General features: G+C 16.6%; 5 protein-coding genes across 12 annotated transcripts; 2 read left to right on the top strand and 3 right to left on the bottom strand.

Annotated features, from left to right (window-relative positions):
- Nucleotides 1-6,166: 6,166 nt before the first annotated feature.
- On the bottom strand, nt 6,167-7,828 carry LOC108000137 (ragulator complex protein LAMTOR2). The gene is made up of 3 exons (XM_062081600.1): nt 7,690-7,828; nt 7,377-7,539; nt 6,167-6,468 (listed from the first exon to the last, which is right to left on the bottom strand). The coding sequence occupies exons 1-3, from the start codon at nt 7,755-7,757 to the stop codon at nt 6,319-6,321; spliced, it is 381 nt and encodes a 126-aa protein (XP_061937584.1). The 5' UTR covers nt 7,758-7,828; the 3' UTR covers nt 6,167-6,318.
- A 79-nt stretch (nt 7,829-7,907) lies between these two features.
- Nucleotides 7,908-13,196, top strand: LOC108000110 (queuine tRNA-ribosyltransferase catalytic subunit). Of its 3 annotated transcripts, none has more exons than XM_062081591.1 (8): nt 7,908-8,044; nt 10,321-10,573; nt 11,083-11,172; nt 11,343-11,496; nt 11,631-11,763; nt 12,263-12,424; nt 12,500-12,668; nt 12,811-13,196. In XM_062081591.1, exons 2-8 carry the CDS (start codon nt 10,442-10,444, stop codon nt 13,153-13,155), a joined length of 1,185 nt encoding a protein of 394 aa, XP_061937575.1. In that variant the 5' UTR covers nt 7,908-8,044; nt 10,321-10,441; the 3' UTR covers nt 13,156-13,196. The 3 variants fall into 3 exon arrangements, with proteins under 3 accessions (XP_061937575.1, XP_061937576.1, XP_061937577.1); XM_062081592.1 differs by lacking the exon at nt 7,908-8,044 and adding an exon at nt 8,186-8,440; XM_062081593.1 differs by lacking the exon at nt 7,908-8,044 and adding an exon at nt 8,195-8,349.
- On the bottom strand, nt 13,142-15,470 carry LOC108000135 (coiled-coil domain-containing protein 25). Of its 2 annotated transcripts, none has more exons than XM_017060325.3 (5): nt 14,716-15,470; nt 14,568-14,615; nt 14,403-14,494; nt 13,875-14,257; nt 13,142-13,804 (listed from the first exon to the last, which is right to left on the bottom strand). In XM_017060325.3, the coding sequence occupies exons 2-5, from the start codon at nt 14,587-14,589 to the stop codon at nt 13,723-13,725; spliced, it is 579 nt and encodes a 192-aa protein (XP_016915814.1). In that variant the 5' UTR covers nt 14,590-14,615; nt 14,716-15,470; the 3' UTR covers nt 13,142-13,722. The 2 variants fall into 2 exon arrangements, with proteins under 2 accessions (XP_016915814.1, XP_016915813.1); XM_017060324.3 differs by having other exon boundaries at nt 14,749-15,470.
- Nucleotides 15,471-16,140: 670 nt separating this feature from the next.
- Nucleotides 16,141-18,753, bottom strand: LOC108000132 (ubiquitin-associated domain-containing protein 1). 2 transcript variants are annotated; one of them, XM_062081590.1, is made up of 8 exons: nt 18,611-18,753; nt 18,350-18,543; nt 18,117-18,292; nt 17,682-17,893; nt 17,508-17,602; nt 16,817-17,007; nt 16,581-16,719; nt 16,141-16,497 (listed from the first exon to the last, which is right to left on the bottom strand). In XM_062081590.1, exons 1-8 carry the CDS (start codon nt 18,646-18,648, stop codon nt 16,352-16,354), a joined length of 1,191 nt encoding a protein of 396 aa, XP_061937574.1. In that variant the 5' UTR covers nt 18,649-18,753; the 3' UTR covers nt 16,141-16,351. The 2 variants fall into 2 exon arrangements, with proteins under 2 accessions (XP_061937574.1, XP_016915809.2); XM_017060320.3 differs by having other exon boundaries at nt 18,117-18,277.
- On the top strand, nt 18,671-23,144 carry LOC133666943 (coiled-coil domain-containing protein 28A). 4 transcript variants are annotated; one of them, XM_062081598.1, is made up of 5 exons: nt 18,671-18,812; nt 19,709-19,865; nt 21,197-21,407; nt 21,766-21,882; nt 21,957-23,144. In XM_062081598.1, the coding sequence occupies exons 2-5, from the start codon at nt 19,710-19,712 to the stop codon at nt 22,154-22,156; spliced, it is 684 nt and encodes a 227-aa protein (XP_061937582.1). In that variant the 5' UTR covers nt 18,671-18,812; nt 19,709; the 3' UTR covers nt 22,157-23,144. The 4 variants fall into 4 exon arrangements, with proteins under 4 accessions (XP_061937582.1, XP_061937580.1, XP_061937579.1 ...); XM_062081596.1 differs by lacking the exon at nt 18,671-18,812 and adding an exon at nt 18,988-19,121 and having other exon boundaries at nt 21,802-21,882; XM_062081595.1 differs by lacking the exon at nt 18,671-18,812 and adding an exon at nt 18,988-19,121.
- Nucleotides 23,145-23,191: the final 47 nt, after the last annotated feature.

Here is a 23,191-nt window from a genome sequence, read left to right as displayed (position 1 = left end):
GGCAAAAATGAATATAGATTATAATGATAAAAATAATATAACTATAAATTAATTACAAATTATAAGGGATCATACATTTTATAATGAAAAAAATTAATATTAAAGCAAAACTTTCTATCTCACTTATAATCTATAACACTTTTCTTATAAAAAAAAAAGTGTATTAAATATAAAAACTATAATATATATATATATATATATATATATATATATATATTATATATTATGTATTATATAATATATATTATATTATATATTATATATTATATATTATATATTATATAATATATATAAATATAATATCACAAAATATCCTATAAAAAATTATTATTTAGTAATGTTTCAATTTCACACTAAATAGTTTAAAAAGACAATAGCATTCATGAACGCAATCTTTTTCATACAAATTTGTACAATGAATATAAATACTCTCTAGTAATAAATAATTTATCTTTTTGTAACAAGTCTAAAAAAATCATTCTTTTCTAATCATATCTTTGTCATAATATTATCTAAATTACTTACCTTTGCACTGCCGCTACAAAACATAAAATAATATTTGTATATCTAGTATGAGACTTTTAATTATCTGATAAAAGTTATAATTACAAACATTAAAATTAATTTTGATGTAATATGGATAAAAAAGAAAAGAATGTAATTTTTAACAAAAGCAATTTATTATATCATTTATTAATATATAATAATGTACAGTGAAAAGATTTGAATATAAAAATTTTAATCATATAAAACATTTTTAACAAATTAAATAATTTTTAATTACTTTATAAACTTTTATAAATATAATTTTCATTTTTTAATATTTTATTTTATATTTTATAAAATATTAGGAAATTAAACTGTAAAATTATGTCAAAAGCATATTATTTTGCTTTTTTTATCTTTTCTTCTTTTATTACTTTTATTAATTTATTTATGATTTATTTAGTGTAAATGAACTTCCATTTTTGTATATATTTAAAATTATAACAAACTATTAATTTTACGTTGTTATAAAAATAAAAAATTTTATAAAAATATTATAATTATGTTGTCAATTGTTGAAGGCCTATTAAAAAAATATTGTAGACAATATACTTATATTTAAAAACATTATTCATGAGAAAAAAATTACATATAGCATTCAATTGTTATACTGTTAGAATTATTGTTAGAATTATATATAATATATAATAAATTATACATTATATTGTAAATATAATGTATAATATATTATATATCTCACGCGTGCGCGCGCACACACACACATAATAGTTTTATGAAAAAGTTCTTTTTTAAATATTGTAATACAGTTTAATGATCTTATTAATTAATTACATATAATATTAATTTATATTCATAATATTACTTAATAAATATTAATAAAAAAATATTTGATTGTATGTTTCTAACAAAAAACATAATTATAGTAAAAATTAGGATCAAAATTATTTTCTGCAATGTAGTGTAAGTTAGGTTAAAAAATGATATTATGTTATATTCATTCTTATATTAATAATTTAATTGATATTAGTATTCAGTATTATATTAAGTAGATATATATAACTCTATATGTAAAAGAGTTTGTACTTTCATAGGCATATTTTTAAATCTATTGTAACTGTTTGATGTTTATTGTTAGAAAAGAAAATAATATTTATATGCATTCAAAAATAAATTTTTTAATACAAATAATTATCTCTAATTAAATAAAGAAATGATTATAAAAGGAAAAATACAAATACAAATATGACAAATGAAAATTTATTATGTACAAATTATGATATACATCTAAAATAAAAGCAATTTCATTTATATATATATAGAATATATACATTTATTTTTTTAATTATAATATTATATAAAAATATAAATTTAACATAAAATTCTAAAGTATTTTTATTTTTTTTTTTTTTACTCTATATATACAGAATTTATATAAAAGTTTTGATTTCTAGAATTCTTCAAAAATATTTCATGAATATATTATCTTATATATGTATATAATAATAATGTTTTGTTTTGTTGATCAAAAAATTTAAGTTATAAATATTTTATAATAACAAATAGTAAATAGAAAATTATTTTAAAATTATGTGTATATCTTTTATATATTTTAGTATATGCTCAAATTTAAGCAAAATAATAAATATATACATACTTATTATGTTAATCTGTAACTATATTATGTAATCTAACTATATATACATCTGTAACTACATATATATATATATATCGGTATCCAAATTGTTCAGATCATTAATTTAATTAATTTTAAATTTCAAACTGAATCATAGGATTTATTAGGATTTTTACAAATTTTTTAACTTATATAATTTTTAGTCCCGAATTTTATAAAATTTAAGTTTTTTTCAATTAAGAAAAAAAAGAGAAGATAATACTTCTAAAGATATTCAATTTTCAATTTTTCCTTAAATTAATCGCGAACAAATATATAAAATATAAAATATAAATAATAATCGTAAAATATATAATTATAATTTTAAATTTATTTTCAATTTTATTACAATGTATGAAATAATATCATTTATCAAATAATTAAAAAATATCTACATAATTTATGTAACTATAAATTATCTAAATATTTAAAAATTATTTACCAATAATATTATTTTTTATAATATTTTTAATATTATTAATATTCGTTTTATTAATACATGGACAACATATGGTTTTACAAAATAATTAACTAAACATAAAATCATAAAATTAAAAGAAAATCTTTCAAAAATATTAATATTTTTTTTTTCATTAAAAATATAATGAAGGATTTTCATTTGCATTTGTACAAGATTTCAGCATGTTTACATTGTTATACATTGAAATATGTAAATATATTTAATAATGCATCAAATCTGTCAAAAATATAATAAGTACAAATATAATATAATGAAGACATATCAATTGATAGTTTTCAATAGTTGAAATTGAACCATAAATCATTAGTTATTGATAATTATTGTAATTTAGTTATTGAAAATTATAGTAATAGTATATAATATATTTTGTATATTTTACTATTATTTTATTTAAAGAATAAAATATATTTATAATTTAAATAAAAAATCATTATTTCATTTTTGTACATCATAAAATTATTAATTAATAACTATGCATTTTTGTTTAAAAATATTATATTAATATTATTTTAGTTTTAATTTATTTTGTAATACTAATATTTCTTTCGCTCAAAGATCCAAAAATATAAATATTACATAATTATATAATTATATAAATATATAAATACATAAATATAAAATTTAAACATTAATTAATTCAAAATATTTATTTTAATTTTTATATTAATTATTTTTTTTAATTATTCCAAATAAAAAAAACTCTATCGATTTTAATGATTGATTGATACATTATGGATAGATAGAAAAGTTTAAATAACCATTTGGCCCTACTTTTCGAAATATTTACAAAAAAAATTTGATAGATAGAGAAGATTTCTTATATATAAATTATATACATAAGAATTATATAAAATTTTTCTTATATATATGATTGTAAAGAAAAAAGTAAAAAAAGAAATTGTTCAAAATATTGATTTTTATAACATCTAAAAATCATAAAAACTGGTAGGAATCTTTTATTCTAAATAATATATTAATATTATTTAATACTACATATATATTTCTTATTTATCTATCTTTACGAATAAGCATGAAGATATATCATAGAGATATATATCATATAAAGATTTTTGAAGTTAGAAAAAAATAAATTCGGATATATGTTTGTCTTGTAATCTTGTTTAATTGGATAGAAATCAGCATAAGTGATAGAAAAGAATGTAAACAGTTTCTGTAATTTTTTTATAATATTTGAAATGTATCAAAATGACACATTTCAATAGTTAAAATACTTCAAAATTTTTTTTATATCTTCTGAAATTGTTATACATATACAATGTTAACATAACATAACATATATGTTATACATATACAGTTCAATATTATCCAGTATTGCATAATTTGATTATTGATTTATTGATTACATCAAAAATTTATAAAATTTTTTTAATCATATTGTAAGTTATTAATTAGAACTGAATTAATTAAATGGAATTCTAGCATGTTTCTTTGATTTAAAACTTTCTATTATTTTAAATTTTGGGTTCTATTCTTTAAATTTTAAAAAATATAATAGATAATTGATTTTTATTCGGAAATTTCTCAGAATATAAATTACATTCAGCATAGATATGGACAATGTCAATACTTTTTTTATCTTTATATTTTATTTTCATTACAATTCTATGATTTGTACAAATATATAATTGCAACAAATGATGAACAAAACAAATATAAATATATAATATTAATAAATTTTATCATATAAACAATATTAAAACATATTAGGGATTGAAACGATATCAAAAAAAAAATATGAAAAAATAAATTATCACAAATTATACGTAATTGTCATATTCTGAAATAATACAATGTTATAAATTCAATAATTAAGTGATTTTTAAAAAATATATATTTTTAAAATATATTTTTAAAATATAAAGTTAACAATTACAATGGATATCTTTTTTGAATTTTTATATAATTTTGTTCATAATAAATTATCAGAAATAATTATTAAATATTATTAAATATTTAAACTAATTATTTTTCATTATAAATAAGTTAATACTTTTTTATAGGAATTGATTCGGTTGGATCAAATAATTTATTAAAATATATATGATTTAAAAACATAATTTTTAATAATTTTCATGTCTTCCATACATTCATATAGCAAAACTAATCATATTAAATTATGAATATGATAAAATATTTTGAAATTATTTAATTTATTTCTAAAATATTTTTTAATATTATCAAAAACAAGAGATATTCGAAATAATAAAATAAGATTGAACATCCTGTATAAAATTAATTTAAGCTAAATCTTTGATAAATAAAATATTTTTTTTTTTCATAACAAAAAACATTGCTATCAATCAAACAAATTATTGATAAGTAGTTAATATATTTCTTATCAATATTTTTTTCCAATGGATTTTGATAGTTTTTATAAATATAAAACTTCACTATTAGTATATATAATATAAAACTGATCATTTTTTATAGTGATCAATAATCATTGATTATTGATAATTTTTCTGATAATTTTTCATTAATAGCAAAAATATATCAAGTTTTATTATATCTCACATTTATTATATTTTTACATTTCAAGTTCATACTTCATTGCATTACAATATAGAGTCATATTTCTTATGTTTCTAGGGATTAGAATGTTAGAATGAATCTATGGAATGTCATTTCCATAGAAAACAGCAAATTATAAATAAAGCAATATTAAATATTAATAACTTGTAATTATTACAATAATATAATAATAATAATATATAAATAATAATATAATAATATTGTAATTATTACATAAAATATAAAAAGACATAAGATCTGTGTCATTAAAACTTATCTTATGTTTTTTATTTTAAAACAAATATAATTATGTAATTGTATATTCTTTTTCATTAATAATACTTACTTGTATATCTATTATATATCTATATCTATATATATATATATTTTCTATTATTAATATGTATTTTAATTTTTTTATATATTCAAAACATAATAACATAATAAGCTTCATATAATGACTAATTTTTTTTCCATTTATTTATGATATTTATGATATACAGTTGCATAAATTATTTTTCAATTTTATAATTAATTTTATAATTAATTATCATTATTGTATATTTCATTAATACAATCATAATGATACATAATAATAATAATAAATATATAGACATGATTTAATCTTTGTAATGAAAATGTTTCTAAATGTTTTTTGCTACAGTTTCATTCCATATGTGATTTGCTAATCATTATTATCCAGATCAATATGTGATAGAGTAAACATTAACTGAATGTGATTTTTTCAAATCATAAAAATATAATTTGTAATAATTATTAATTTAAAAGAAACAAATATAAACAAATAGCATAATTAATAATATAATAAAAATTAAAATTAATTAATATAATAATAATATATATAATTATTATTATTATTATAAAAATTATTATAAAAATTATTATTATTATTATTACTGAAACTTTTATGTGGTATTATTTTAGTATAAAATAACTTTAATAAAGTTAATGTATAAATTTTAATACATAAAATTTTTATTAATTGAAAAAATATTATTTACAAGACAATACTAAGAATTAATTTTTACAAAAAATTATAAATATTAGAATATAAAATTAAATATTATAACATAGATAATAATATATATCTATAAATATATAATGATTAAGGCATATTGGCTATTGTTTTCAATGGTTTATCAAGATATCTTGCCAGAGCTTGTGCTTTTTCTCTTAATAAACCAAACCCCACATTTTCTTTAGCATACAAACATAGTAATAAATTTGCTACTTCAGTGATTACAACTTTGCCCTCCTAAAAGGAAATTGTTTTATTGAAAAAATATAATAAACTATTATATTTGATACCATTTTTCATTATATGATTCCATATTAATAATCTGTAAATTCTATGCAACATCATTTATATGACAAATTCATGAATGTTTTAATAAATTATTTCAATATTTAAATATATTATTATTGAATTATATTTAAAATTTCTTTATAATAATTATGAAATTAAAATTACTGATTATAAATTTTAATTAATCATTATAATAATATCAATTATAAAAATTAAAATAATAATATTTTGATAATTCTTAAGTAAAAAATATTTAAAAAAATATATTTTATATATTAGATAAAATTGAATTTTCCTACATATAAAATTTTAATTAAAAGATATTGTTTTATAAATTGATAGAATTTGACAAATAAATTTCAAGAATCACAATTTTAACTTTAAGAATTTATGTTTAAAAATCATGAATATTTAAATGTAATTCAATATTCATCTCGGTTCAAGAAGCAAAATCAATAAAATTAAAATATAAAATATAAAATTAAAAGATTTAATTAATATTTCATTTAAAATGTATCTTTAGATCTTATACATTTCTAAGATTAAAATTATGATTTTCTTAAATATACTTGTTAAGCTTTATCTAAAATATATAAAATTTCTTGTATTTTAATTTATATTAGATTATTTATATTATTTAAATTATCTTATATATAATTTATTTTTAATTTATATTTTTACTTCATTAAATATATTTTTTAATATATCATAAAAATTTTTATTTTTAAATTAATTAAGAAAAAATATTAATTCATATAAAAAATTTTGATTATATATATGTATATAATTTGATTAATTAGCATTTGAATAGCAAAAAGTGATAAACAATTAATTAACAATAAAATATTTATAATTACCGCACAATCCATCAATATAAATTGCAATTCATCTTCCTTAAATGCATTTCGTCCATTTTTTTCATAAGCTGACCAAATGTTACTTGTAATAGCAGCAGTTACTCTTGCATCCTTATCACCATAACCACTATAAGCTAATAAACCACCATCTCTATTTAATAATCTGAAATGCATTTTTATTTAATATTTAATTATTAAATTTTATCATTTTTTTAGTTACAACAGAAATAAAAAAAATAATGAATTTATTTATATAATTAGTTTAGAAAATATATGTAAAGCAATAAAAAAAATATTTATGTATTTTACTTACAATGTATTTTCTACGCCGCCAGTATTAGCTTGACTAAGCACTTGTGTCAAAGCTTTTGGTTTTAACATAATTTTATAAATAATAAATACAAATTTCTTTTTTTTGTTACGTTTTTAAATTAATTTTTTTTATTTCACCGTAAATTTTGTATAATATAATAACAATAAGCACAGTCTACTTTCGATACAAATTATGATAAACGTAAATTTGGCAACAATGCTGAACATATGGCTGAATTTACATACACTCAAATTTCGATATAGTCAATCAAGTTACTAAAAATTATTAGTTTCGTTATTTCCTGCAATTTTATAAAATATTTTATAAAATATTCGTATCAATATATATTATCATGGTAAATCAAAAATAAAATATTATATTATTATAGTTTAATAATATATATATAATAATATATAATATATATATATATATATATATATATATATATATATATATATATATATATAAAATACTTCAATAATATAATATAATATATAATAATAATATATATAATTGTAACATTATAATATGCAAATATAATGCAAATATTTTTTATATTTATTTTCTGTTAATTACATAGTTAATTATTAGAAACTAAAATTTTTAAATTCTTATTTTAAGCATTTTAATTTTTAATCGTTAAATACAATAATTTAATAAGTATAATAGTTTATTATTACTACGTATAACAGCAATAAAAAGTTTTTAGTATTAATTTATGTAGTATTAAATTATAATATTATTTTTTAATGTAAGAAATAATATAATTTTGATTTTCATAATTAATTTCATAATTTTTTGTTGAATTGCATTCAATTTTATTTATATTTATATTCAATATATTTTTATTTAATGATAGAAATCTTACTTCTTTTTCACTTTTATTAGCTTGTTATTTATTTTTAAAGCTTTCTTTAAAAAAAAAATAATTTAAAGTTATTTTATTTGATATTCATATATCAATGTAAATATTTTCAATATAAGCATTATAACCTCAAATGTAAAAGAAATTCATAAATTTTTTTTATTTTTGAATATTTATATTTATTATATAATATTTATATATTATATATTTTTTATTAAAAAAATTATATCATTTAAAATAATTTATTTGAAAAGCCTTAATTACATTTCGGTTTTTCATTTATAATAATACAATATATAAAGTTACAATAGGATTAAAAAGTATCACGTATCTAAGTTTAACATTATTTTTTGTATCTAAAGTAGATTTGAGTATATGATTTATATTTATTATTAATTTATGAAACATGAGATTCAAACATCATTGAATCTCAATCTCATTTGTTTTTATTCATTACATAGATAATTTACATTATATTAAAAAATCTATTATTTCATTTTTTTATATTACATAAATTACATTAATATTAATCAACATCAATTTTCATTTGTTATATGGATTTAATATTTTTATAAAAAAAATAATGCATTTATTAATTATCATTGCTTTCGAGCAATTATATTTATATTAGCAATTTATATTTAAGATAAATAATTCTAAAAATAAATTAATATACAAAAAAGTTTTTTATTTCAGAATTTTGAATTCAAATTTGATTTTCTTAGAAAATTATTTTGTTTTTATATCATTAGTTTTATATCTTATATTTACATTCAATGATTTCACTGAAAAAATATATTAATATTAATTTAAATTTTACAATCGCATATAATAACAATATATATCTAAAATTTATATATATAAATATTTTATATCACATATTGATGAAAATCATTGTACAAATATATTTTTTATTATAAAAAATATTTTAAAAATGTTAAATTATTATATCAATATAAATATAATATTTTATTGAAGATATTTATATATTTATTTGAAAAAACAGTTAACAAATTATTTTATGTGATAAGTATTTGTATACATTCATATGCATATACACTATTTTTAAAGAAAATTTAATAATCATACTTCCAATTTCTTAAATTTTTTTTTCATATATTTAATATAATTCATTAATTCTTAAGAAAGTGTATTTGAAAAATGATATAACTTTTAAGGTCTCAATCAATTTCTTGAAAATTAATATCATTGCTTAATTTTTTATTACAACACATTCAGATTCAAGAAAATGGAATTTAAATATAGATTCTAAGCTGATTATAATATACAAATTATTAGACAAATATTTTAAACGATAAAACTGCAATTTATCAACTTTTCCCAATTTTAATTATTTCATTATACTGATATATTCACATACTTTTTTTTTTCAAAGAACTTAATTTTATTATTAAAACGAGAAATCGAAATGAGTGGCAGAAATTTAAAAAATGTTACACTTTTTTTCATTTCTAAAAATAAAAGATTGCTGTTATTATATAAAATTTCGTCTATACACATGCATTCGTGATAATATAAACACTATCATTTATTTTTTATTTATATAGAATATACGAAACAACAATTAATATATATAATAGATAAATTGATTAAATGTTTTTTCATGATTGCGATCGAAATATTGCGAGACGAAATATTTCAATTTCAATCTAATATAATTTAATTCAATATTCAAAAGAATATACAAATATATATCTTTAATAATATAATTTACAAACTATAATATAAATATTTTTTATTTACAGTAAACAGTTATTTATTTAAGATAAATAATCAATAGTTATTAATAAAATATAATATATAATAATAAGATTTATAAAATTTTTTATTAATCGTATAAATTTAAAAAAAAAATTAATTAAAAAAATGTTACAAGTAAAATCTCCATTATTTTTTGAAATATTTTATGAATGTCAAACAACAAAAGCTAGAACTGGTAGAATATCACTTATTCATCATCAAATAGATACACCAGTATTTATGCCAGTAGGCACACAAGTAAGTTAATATATTAAATAAAAATTAATATTTTATTAAATATATCATACATATATATATTTTAAAATATATTAGAATGTTCAAAATCAAAAATATTTTAAATTTTTTATGATATGCTATAATAAAAATAAATAAAAAATAAATAAAAGTAAATAAAAAATAAATTTTTATGTTTTTTATGTTTTTATTTATATTATTTATTTTTTTATATATATTTTTTATGTTTTTATTTATAAAAAAACTATATAATATTTCTTTTTATAATAAATTTTATAATAAAAAATTGTTTAGAAATAATTCTACTAAATTTTCTATTTTATATAATAATTTTATTTTATTTTAATTTAAATATTACTTTTTTAATTATTTAGAAAATTTCTAATATTTTGGAATATTTATAAATTTTATTTATTTATATTTTATTATATATATAAATAATATATATATTATTTTAATATAATATATATATATATATATATTATATTTTTATAATAATATTAATATTTTAGGGTACTTTAAAAGGTTTATTACCTCAACAATTAGAACAATTAAATTGTCAAATTATACTTGGAAATACATATCACCTTGGAACAAGACCTGTATGTAAAAAATATTGTTACATAAAAGAATTTTTTATTTTTAATTTATTTAAACATGATAATGTAATTAATATAATATAATATAATTATAATAATATAATTAAATAGCTTGTTCAAATAATTTAAAATAATTTAAAAATAAGTTCATTACTAAAAGAGTTATTATTTAGGGTCTTAATGTTATGCAAAAAGCTGGTGGTTTACATAAATTTATGAATTGGAAAAGAGCTTTATTAACTGATTCTGGAGGTTTTCAAATGGTATCATTATTAGAACTTGCAAAAATTACAGAAGATGGTGTTAAATTTAAATCACCATATAATGGTAATTATTATATAGAAATAAAATTTAAATTTAATTTGTATTTATATTATATTATAATAATTTTATGATATACTATCATTTTTACAATATTAAAAAAGAAAATATGAAAAATATAATATTTTAATATTTCATAGAATCAGATTGTATGTTGACACCTGAACATTCCATACAAATACAAAACATAATAGGTGCAGATATAATTATGCAACTTGATGACGTAGTTAAAAGTACATTAACAGGACCAAGAGTAGAAGAAGCAATGTATAGGTAATGTTGCATTAACGTATGAATGAAAAATAATTGTCATAACTATCATAGTATAATTTGCAATGATAATCACAAATAAATCGTTTTTGTAAAAAATGATTTTAAAATTATTTCAAGTTATGATTTTCAAATTATTATTTTTGACAATATATTTTTGTGTTATAATAAAAATTGGATAAATAACTGTTGTGTTTCCAACAGAAAGTTTATATTTCCATATTTCAGCGAATTTTTATAATAATGTAAAAACAATATTTGACACTGCTTTTCAGAAAAAAATCCATCAATTCGACGCGATTTCCAATAGCTATATGAAAATTTAGTGATCAGAATAGACAGATTTCTGAATTAGAAGTGTACAATTACTATAATAATTATAATATTAATATATATTAATAATTATGATATATCATTATTTTTCATATATTCTGTACATAATATAGTTATATTACTTAATTTACATTAAAAATGTTTTTGATACTTAATATATTATTTATAGAACAACTAGATGGTTAGATAGATGTTTGAAAGCACATCAAAAACCAAATGAACAAAGTATATTTCCAATTGTACAAGGAGGACTTGATCCCAAACTTAGATCAGAATGTGCAAATCAATTAATTAAGCGCAAAGTCAATGGTTATGCAGTGGGAGGATTAAGGTATTGATATTTATACATATATAATTAGATAAAAAAAAATATTATTCTATATTTAATTTTATTTCTTTTTTGTAGTGGTGGAGAATCTAAAGATGAATTTTGGAGAATGGTATATCTCACTACAAATATACTTCCAAAAAATAAACCACGATATTTAATGGGTGTTGGATTTGCTATTGATTTAATTATTTGTTCTGCTTTAGGAATAGATATGTTTGATTGTGTATTTCCTACAAGGACGGCAGTAATTAATTATAAATATTATGTTTTTGAATTAAATTTAAAAGAATTTACATAAAAAAATATAATAAATTAACGGAATGCGATTTATATATATTATATTTAATTATATTTTTATAATTAATTATATAAATTATATTTTTCAGAGATTTGGTTGTGCATTGGTACGTACTGGCCAATTAAATTTAAGACAAGTTCAATATCGTAAAGATATGAGACCGATAGATGAATCATGTGAATGTAATACATGTAAAACATATACACGTGCTTATCTTCATCATATTGTAACAGTAGAAACAGTTGCATGTCATTTGTTATCTGTTCATAATATTGCATTTCAAATGAAACTAATGGAAAATATTAGACGAAGTATTAAAGAACAAAGATTTCCAAAATTTATACAACAATATATGTTAGATTTATATCCAAATAAGGAATACCCTTTATGGATTGTTAATGCCTTGAAAACTGTTGATGTTATATTATTATAAGAGATGTAATTTATTTTCATAATAAAATTTTTCTTTTTCAATACATATATATTACAGAAATAAATTATAATAATATTTGATATTTGATTTTATAATAACTAATTTTTTTTTTTTAATTATTGATAATATCAATATATAAATATAATATCAATAAAAATTATCACTTGTGAATAGTTTATACAAAATAAGTATTTATATATTAAGATATATTTTTGATTAATTTAATTATTAATAATTTATAATTAATAATTAATTATAAATTAATTATTAATACACTTAACATGTAAGAAAACTATGTAAAAAAAAATTTCAATGTTAAATGTTTAATATAGTTTTGTAATTTATGCAAAATTTATATATATTTTAATTGAATTTTATAAAATTTTATTAATTTTCTCATTATTTTGTTTTAAATTTTTATAAAGATCTTATAAATACTTTTTTACAAAACAATTAACCAAATTAAATTTCAAAGTTATACATAATAATTTTTCTTTTAAATATATTTATCTATTACTAAATTATAGTAAATAGGCACAAAAATTACAAATAATATTAATAATTTAATCACATAAAATCATCTGAATCATATCCACTATTTTCTGTATTTGATGTCATATTAGATGTATTAAATAAAGAATTATAACTCCTGTAAATTAAGTTTAAAGAATTTAAAAAACTTATATATTTTAATAATAGTATAATTACTTTTATTTTACCTCATTTCTGCTTCTTCCTTTCTCCGTTTTTCTTCTGCCTTTTCTCTTTCCTTTTGTTCTTTTAAAAGTTTCTTTTTATCTTCTCTTTCATTTTTGTCTCGTTGTTCTCTTTCTGCTCTTAAATTTACTTGTTCTGAACGTTTAGTTTTGTTCAATCGATTAATAATAGTATTTATTCGTTTTGTAACATGAATTTTTCGAACATCTTTATCTTTATGGAAACCAACTTCTCCTATTTCCATTCCTTGTGTTTTTTTCAGATTTGACCACATTGTATATACTACATCAACATCATTCATTTTACTTCCTTCAATACTATTTGCTTTTACTAATTGTGCAGCATCTTCTAAAACTGCACTAGGTATATCATCTATTGTTTGTCCCTATAAATTATGTACATATGTATATATATACATACATACAATATTTATATACAATTGTATATAAATATTGTATATATATACATACATACAATATTTATATACAATTGTATATAAATATTACATGTTTTTAATAAAAAATATTTACAAGATGAAGACGAAGGTATACATGTGCTGAAGAATATTTATCAACATGAAACCAAACATCTTCTGGCCATCCCCATCTAATAAGATCTTCATCTAGAAAATCATATATTAAAAGAATATATCTTAAACATTATAATTACATTTTAGATTTTATATTTTTACTCACTTTCATATTGATCAACTCCCATAAATAATGTTACTGGTGGTTGCACAACTGTAATTTAAAGTAATGATTTTTAATTCTAACCTTATTTAATGTTGTTTTAGTAATAATTTTAATGTATATATATAAAAAAAAAGATAAATATACATACACTAAATATGAAACCAATGATAAATATTATTACCTTCACTTGTAAAATAATAAACCATTATTACAAAAAGTTTTGGTTGAAACACGTGAAGCAATTTATCTGTCAAATTTTAAATTTATATTATCTTGGTAATTGTGCACAACTAAAAAGAAAGCACTTAGAAGAAAAAATTTAGATTTGATTGGTTATTTCTGATAGATCCAATATAATTATGTAAATAAGCATATGTATTGGTTGATAATTTAACATCTAAAAAGATCATATAATTTTAAATAACGATAAACAAAAACATGAGAATAAAATAATCCGTTGATCTATGTCTCTTTTTCGTTTTATACAAAACTTCTTGTACTACAAGTAATTGCTCATAATAATATAACATTTAGATTTCACAAAAATATTATGCTATAAAAATCGCATTATGTTTACATTATATATAAAAAATGAATATATATTTTGAAACAATATTTTTAAATATAAATTTTATCTATCATGTAAATATAAATTGTTATATCGAAATTATTGTATAAGTACTGCATTATATAAAGATCGTTACAATTTATGAATTACGTTATATCAAAACTGTATTGTAAAAGTATGGGATTATTATAAATAAGGTTATCATATTTTTATTTGCTAAATCAATAATATAACTAAAAAATTATAATAAAGAAAATTACTTCGAATATTTTAAATCGCTGTAAAAACATCACATTAAAATATTAAATTAGAAGTTCACAATTTCCCTTAAGTTGGCCATACATATTCTTATTTGTTTGCTCAGGATTGCCAATAGATGCAAACTGGATTTGTAGGATTTAACATCACATGCTGATTGGCAGAAAAAGAAAAAACTAAAGAGAAATAACTGCATGCGATTATTATATTCAAACACATATATAAGGTATGTTTTCATGCAACGATGCAACACTAAATCATTGTTAGCAGTGTTAGCATCGCAATGTTAGTAGTAATGATACTATGATACTCTATTATATTATAGTAAATTTAATTCCATGATGTGATAAAAATCATCAAAAGTTTTTTTTCTCTATTATTTCTAATCAAAATGAAATATTAGATTTTAAGAATACAAAATTTGCATTTGGCAATCCTGTTCTAGACATATTTGAAATTGATTTGGAACTATGATATATTATTGTAGAATTGATCTTTACATTATTATAAAAATTAAATGACATAAAATAAAATAATGTTTATTTTATCAGAAAGAATAAAGAAATGATTGATATAAAAAATATATAACTATATAAATATAATTTTTCAAAAGAATTAACCTGATTCTATATGTTTATATACGTATATAATTTGTATATTATATAAAAATTACATATAATTACAATGAATTATGTTATTATTGTAAATACATGTTACATATTATTAACAATAATATATTAAAATATATTTTTTTATAATGTTACAGAAATTTATTATTTGCATATAAGTTTAATACAAGTATATCAAATATATAAACATGATGTTGCTAATAATTAATTTTATTAACATATTTATTATAAATTTGTATTATTAGAATTTGCAAAATTTTGCAAATTGTAATATTTATTTAATGATATTGTTTATAACATGATATTTATTTTAAGAAGTAATTTTCTAATTAAAAATCAATTACATATTGATTCATATGAATTGCATGTTTTTCAGCATGATACATTGCAATAATATGATCAAGTACTGGTCCTATTTCAGGATCCCTTATTCGTTCACCTATAGCTACAGGTGTTTCCAATAGGGATAAATATACTAAAAATTCATTTTTCATTAATTATATTATTTATATTATTTAATTATATTTTTTTATTACTCATTAGTAAAAGTAATTTTACCAAGTAGCATATTAGGATTTGTAAGACTAAGTTGGATGCGAGGATCATTCATAATTGCTTTATAAATTGGATTATCTGAATCAAGTTCTTTATCTAAATCTTGTAAATTGTGTCTTCTTTCTCCAAGTAACCACTCACACTAAAAATAAAAATATATTAAACTTAAAATTTTATATTATGTAAAATTTATAATGAATTTAAAATTTAATAAAATTAAAATTGTATAAATTACTTACAGCATTAATTTGATTGTTTCCAGTAATTTTTAGAGCCTCAATAATATTGCTTTCTTCAAATCCCATTTCTAATAATAATTGTACTGCTCTAGAATTAGGTTTAAAATCTATTTTTCTACAGTGATGATAATTTTTTAACAAACGATCTACTACATTAAGTATATTCTCTTCCTTATTTAAATCTTGACATCCTATATTATTATTAAACATTATTTTATATACTATGGAATGAAAACTGACATATGTAAATATATATAAAACTAAAAAAAATTTTTAATATCAAAAAAAGATAATAGTTGAAATAATAATTATTTTCATTTTTAATATATTTTATATATTTTTAATATAAAAATTTTTAAATATATATTAAGCATATGAAAATCAAATGAAAATATAATTTAGAAAAAAAAATTGTAAGCATATTTATTAAATGTTTATTTGATAAATATCATTTTCAATAATAAAACCAAAAATATTTGTTTCATATTTATCTTTTTTCATTGCTATAACTGTTACTTTCTCAATTGTATTATTATTTCTTATTAGTTTTTATTAAATATTGTTCTTTAAATAAATACTTACTTCAATACTTATTTCATTAAAATATTTTTGATAAATATATCAAAAGAGATCATTATTTTTACGAAATTATTTTTTTAAGAAATCATTATTTTTACTTTTTTATCATTACCTGTTTCAATAGATTCTGAATCTAAATCATTATCATCATCTTCTGGATCATTTTGATGTTCTGTTAACCATTCCAAAGCTTCCATTATATTTGATCTATAATAAATAATCATAAAAATTTAGCTTTTAATTTATTAATATTTATATAAATATTAATTTAAATGATAAATTGTACTTTCGTAAGCGAAGAATTTTCAAGACTTTTTTCTCAGAATAACCCATTTCTGTAAGAGTTTTTATAGCATTTGGATTAATATTTGGTTTACATCTTGCTTCTAATTTTTCTTTTAAAATATCACAAAATTTTTGTGCTTCTGGACTATATAAAATAATTCTTGCTGATGCTTTTACAAGTGTTATTAAAATTTTTCGCACTTCATTTTGAAACTGAAATATAAAATGTATAATATAAATTTTATTTATATAGAAAATGTATAGAAGTTTTTGAAAAAAATGAAAATAAGAAAAATATAAAAAAAACATAATGTATAGATAAGTATATATTATATATGTATGTATTATTATTATATATTATATATATTATATATGTATGTATTATTATTATATATTATATATATTATATATGTATGTATTATTATTATTTATTTACATCTGCAGGACAATAAAGTGAGGGAATATGTTTAGGTGGATTACGTATAGGTAAATTTTCTGTTACTTGTAATATTAATTCTTTACTTGGACCTTTCAAAGCCTTTTCAGATAAATCGTCATTCGTAGATGTAGAACGAATGTTTATTAACATTAATTCCTCTGTAATATAGAAAACTATTTTATATCATTATGAGTTTAATATAAACTTCAATAGTTTTTTTAATATTTTACCATTTTCATTAATGTTTTCATTTGTTATATTATAATTATCTATGAGACATTTGAATTTAGTTGAATGAATTAAACGAAAATCACTTGGATTTCTTGATGTATCATCACCATAAAAATGTTTTATTGCAATATTTTTAATAGCATTAATAGTCATATCTGATGTTATATTAAAATTTGTAATCATTCCTTCAGGACTATATAAATAAATTATGTTTAATAATAATTTTTAAAAAAAATATCAAATATTTAATAGTATATTACCTTATAATATTAATTAATAAAGATTTTGATTCAGACATTGCGCAATTTTATAAATCTTTGTTTTAATAAAAGAAATCGTCAAAAACTTTACTTTTTTTTGATAAATTTTTTATATTGTACTAAGCATTTGTTATATATTCTTGAAGTTTTAATTATAAAGTATATCTATAACATGAAAAAATTTTCATTTTTGATCAATAAGGTAAATCAATTTAAATATTTAGTTATTATTAGATTAAATAATATAATATAATAAACTTCAAAAATTAAAACAATATTTATAAATTTATCTTTTACATATATATTACCAACAAATACTATTTAAATAATTTTATAATTGTATTTATAATTTCTAATTTTATAAAATAATTATTATATATTTATCTTTAAAACGAAAATTTTTACTTATATTTATATGTATTTTAAATAATATGTCACATTGTTTACGTGTAGTTCATATCAAGACACAAAGAGTGCATCCAAAAATATATAACCATGAAAAATTAATTTCGTAAATGTTTATTTTTGTAAAATATTTCTTTTTAAATAAATTAAAAAATTTATTTTATTTCATTAATGTTCTAAATATAATAAAATATGACAAATATAATATAAAATATTTTATAAAAATATTTCTGTGACATATTTGAAAGCACATTAAAAATATTTTTGTAATATCATGTCATTTAAAACAGGAATCAAAAAAAACAAAACAATTATTAATAATGTAATCATAAATATTATAACATATTTAGATTTTAATAAATTATAGATAATAAAAATTATATAATTATAATGTTTTAAAATATATTTTAATAAAAAATTGTTTATAACAAAAAAATAATTTTTTTTAGATATTTTATATATATATAAATTTTATATTCATTTTGATATACATATATATTTAAATATATACAATATTATATCAATATATCAATATATATTCTTTCTTTCTTTATAAAATATTATTTAAATTTATAAATATATATTAAGATTTTATAAATAATATTTGAATTTAGTAAAAAGAATAATAAAAAATATTAAAAACCAAATAATAAAAAATTAATAAAAACTTTTATCAAATAATAAATTTGATAGAATGGCTGAAAAATCTGGATGTGGCGAATTACAACAATTAGTTCAAGAAGAGGAATGTGAAGAACCATTGAGTCAAGGTGGAGAAGCTACACCACCTTCCACACCAGCAAAATCTCATCATCCAAGTAAAAATGATATACGTAGTTCTCATATATCGGTATGAATTTAATATTAGTTATCTATTTATCTTATTAAAACATAACTAATATTATTTATAATAATATTAGTTATATGATATATATTTATTATTGTTTGTTTTTAATATTGTTTAAAATTTTTATTTGTTATTCTAAATGAAATACAAATATTATAAAAGAATTGTATTTTTTATAATTATAAAAGAAATAATAGTATTATTCCAGCAGAAAACTTATATATCAGTTTTTTAAAATAACTATTTATTATTATTAATAACTATTTATTAATTAATTTTTTTTATTATTTTGTTTCTATTTTGTTATTACATTTTAATATGATATAAAACTATCTCAATAAAAAAATAAAAAATTTTTCTATAAAAAAAATTAATAAATTACTAGATTAATAATATACATAAAAATAATGATAATAATTATGATATATATGATGATGTTGCATATTAACAAAAGAAATAAATATTGTAATATAAATTTAACAAAGAATATATAAAATAATAAAATTTGTCAACTTGAATACAATATTGATTAAAAATTATTGGATAACATAATGATACAAAATAAATAACTCATTTTAGTCTATTGTAAAATCATATAAATCATAATAATGATATTTCTTTTAATATTGTATTATTAAATATATATTACAATAATATAAGTCTAAGAGAAAATGGAATTATAATATAATATTACATTATTTTCAATTAACCATGAATTTCAATGTATTAAATATAATAAAGCTAACACAATATTAAGATTAGAGAATATGCAAATATATAAATAAATGAATTTTTAAAATATTATGCTTCTTTTTTAAATATCAAATTATAAATAAATTTTTAAAATATTATTTGTAAAGATTTTTAATATATATAAAAATATTAAATAAAAATATAATAAAAGATTTAAAATAGATTTACAAAAAAAATCAAATTCTTTTCTTAATTTGTATTAAAAAATTATTTTTTTGTTATTTTTTAAAATAGAATAAATATTTTATTTTCTTCATTCTTTTTAAATAAAATTCAAATATTCTTTTTGAATTTTTCAAATTATTTATATTTAAATATAAATAATTCATACTCTTCATATTTTTTATTAATTTAATTCTTTCCTATGTAAATGCATAGATATACATTATCTGTATATTTATTTTTATGAAATAATACATTTAGATTTATAAATTAATTTTAATTAATTAATAAATATTACATATAAAATATGTAAAATTAATTAACTTTTTTTTAGATAATTATAAATTTAGATAAACATATTGTTTATAAGTAATGTTAATAAATTTATATATAATATAGAAATTTATATATTATTTTAGCAACAAGTATTGTGGGAAACAAATATACAAACATCACCTATTGTTAGTAAAGGAAGTTCTGGTCAAGCAACAAGTCAAGGATCTATGGTTTCTGGTCGAGCCGTGAATCTTTCAAATCATAGTAATCAATCTCGATTAATGTATATGAATGAAAAAGAAAAACAAAAATCACATCGACCAGAATTATCAAAAATTAATCGTCAACATAGAGGTAATTTTATTTTTTATAATAAAATATTAGATTTCTAAGTATCATTTAAAATTTATTACTATAGTATTTATTACTATAAATTTATTACTATAGTTCTAAAAATATTTGCAATAATTTAAAAAATATCTTTTATATTATTTTTATATTTTTTAATAATATATAATGTTATAATTGTATAATTTATTTGTATATTATTATGAAATTCTTATAAAAAAAATATTAAAATAAAATCCTTAGTTAATGATAAATTTTTTTTAAATTAATAATAAATTATAATTTTTTTATATATTTTTTATTTTTAAGTTTTTTTATGTTTTCATTATATTTTTTCGTTGTGTTTTGGTGTCATAAAATAAAGCTATGGCACCATGCAAACATCATTGCTTTTTGTCAGAGGTTCCTGATGTTCGACGTATGGAACAAGCTTTATTACAACTTTTGGAAGATTTTCATAGTGGCAATTTACGAGCATTTGGTATGTAAAATATGTAAAAAATGTATCTAAACATATTTTAGCTTATATAAAATTGAAATATTATTTTAATGTAGGAAAAGATTGTAGCATGGAACAAATGACAGAAATACGAGAACAACAAGAGCAATTAGCCAAACTTCATTTTGAGTTAGGTCAACGACAAGGAATTGGTGGAGATCAATCAGGTCTCAGACATTCAAGTGCAAATATGGATAATTTATTGGAATGTTTGCAAGAACTTAGTGTTTGTATTGAAAAATTACATAGCAAGTAAATATAATATATATATATATATATATATATATATATATATATATATATATATATATTATATATATATATATAAATTTTAAACAAAAATTTAAATAGAAATATGAACATTGATATGATATTTTAAAAATATGAATATTTTATAGAATATTTTCATATTTTAAAAATTTTTTATAATATTGTTTTTATATATAATTGTATATTTAATTTCTCAAATAATGAAATCTTGAATTTTTTGTTTTAACCTACTTAAAAATTCCTCTTAAAATAATAAATTATAATATTATTTGATAGTATTTAATAAACAATAAAATATAAGTAATGTTATTAATTAATTATTTATTCTATTAAATTAAATTTGATACTTATTAATTGTATATTTATTTAATTATCTTTATTAAAATTATATATAGAATAAGATTGAATAGATAATATAAAGACAATCCGTAATTTTTTTTTAAAAATTAATTTAAAATTTTTTTATCGAATTTAAAAAAAAAGAAAAATATAAAATTTTTATAAAATAGTATAAGATTTTTTTTAGATCAAGATCTTTCTTTAAGAAAATTAAATTTAAAAATTCATTGAATTATACGAATATCTAATTACTTTTATTTAATTTCTATTTTCTTGAAAGTAAGTTAGGAAAAAAAATTTTATTTTAAATCTAATATTTTTTCAAAAACAAATCTTTAAAGAAAAGAATTTTATTTTTTTTTTAGTTTTATATTGTGTGATTATATTTTTGTTTAATTTTCATGTTTTATGTATATGTCTCTTTTGATTTTAATAAATATTAAAGAATATAAATATTATTTATGTCTACTTTATTATATACCTTATATATCTTACATAATATATAAAATGCATTAAATTGTACATTTAAATATATGTTAATTAATTATATGTTACAAAATAAGTACTAAAAATGTTTATTTCCAAAAATGAATTATAAAATAAAAATTATGAAATAAAATTTTATTTTTTTAATATATTTTTTTAATATTTTTAAAACTTGATATCTTTAAATATTAAAATA

Source organism: Apis cerana, linkage group LG11 (genome assembly GCF_029169275.1).
Source record: "Apis cerana isolate GH-2021 linkage group LG11, AcerK_1.0, whole genome shotgun sequence".
Taxonomy (NCBI): Eukaryota; Metazoa; Arthropoda; class Insecta; order Hymenoptera; family Apidae; genus Apis; species Apis cerana.
The sequence above is the reverse complement of the archived record's forward strand: the minus strand, read 5'-3'. Positions and strand labels throughout refer to the sequence as shown.

Coding starts and splice junctions, on each gene's coding strand:
- LOC108000135 (XM_017060324.3), bottom strand. CDS start 14,773: ATGGTTTATTATTTTACAAGTGAAG. Junction 14,495..14,567: donor GGGAGTTGATCAATATGAAA/GTGAGTAAAAAT, acceptor ATGATTTTCTAG/ATGAAGATCTTATTAGATGG. Junction 14,258..14,402: donor TATACCTTCGTCTTCATCTT/GTAAATATTTTT, acceptor CATAATTTATAG/GGACAAACAATAGATGATAT.
- LOC133666943 (XM_062081595.1), top strand. CDS start 19,042: ATGTCACATTGTTTACGTGTAGTTCATATCAAGACACAAAGAGTGCAT. Junction 19,122..19,708: donor AACCATGAAAAATTAATTTC/GTAAATGTTTAT, acceptor TAAATTTGATAG/AATGGCTGAAAAATCTGGAT. Junction 21,408..21,765: donor AATTAATCGTCAACATAGAG/GTAATTTTATTT, acceptor CATAAAATAAAG/CTATGGCACCATGCAAACAT.
- LOC108000137 (XM_062081600.1), bottom strand. CDS start 7,757: ATGTTAAAACCAAAAGCTTTGACACAAGTGCTTAGTCAAGCTAATACT. Junction 7,540..7,689: donor GGCGGCGTAGAAAATACATT/GTAAGTAAAATA, acceptor AATGCATTTCAG/ATTATTAAATAGAGATGGTG. Junction 6,469..7,376: donor TTATATTGATGGATTGTGCG/GTAATTATAAAT, acceptor ATTTCCTTTTAG/GAGGGCAAAGTTGTAATCAC.
- LOC108000110 (XM_062081591.1), top strand. CDS start 10,442: ATGTTACAAGTAAAATCTCCATTATTTTTTGAAATATTTTATGAATGT. Junction 11,497..11,630: donor ATTTAAATCACCATATAATG/GTAATTATTATA, acceptor AATATTTCATAG/AATCAGATTGTATGTTGACA. Junction 11,764..12,262: donor GTAGAAGAAGCAATGTATAG/GTAATGTTGCAT, acceptor TATTATTTATAG/AACAACTAGATGGTTAGATA.
- LOC108000132 (XM_062081590.1), bottom strand. CDS start 18,648: ATGTCTGAATCAAAATCTTTATTAATTAATATTATAAG. Junction 18,293..18,349: donor TGAAAACATTAATGAAAATG/GTAAAATATTAA, acceptor GATATAAAATAG/TTTTCTATATTACAGAGGAA. Junction 17,894..18,116: donor CACTTTATTGTCCTGCAGAT/GTAAATAAATAA, acceptor TTTATATTTCAG/TTTCAAAATGAAGTGCGAAA.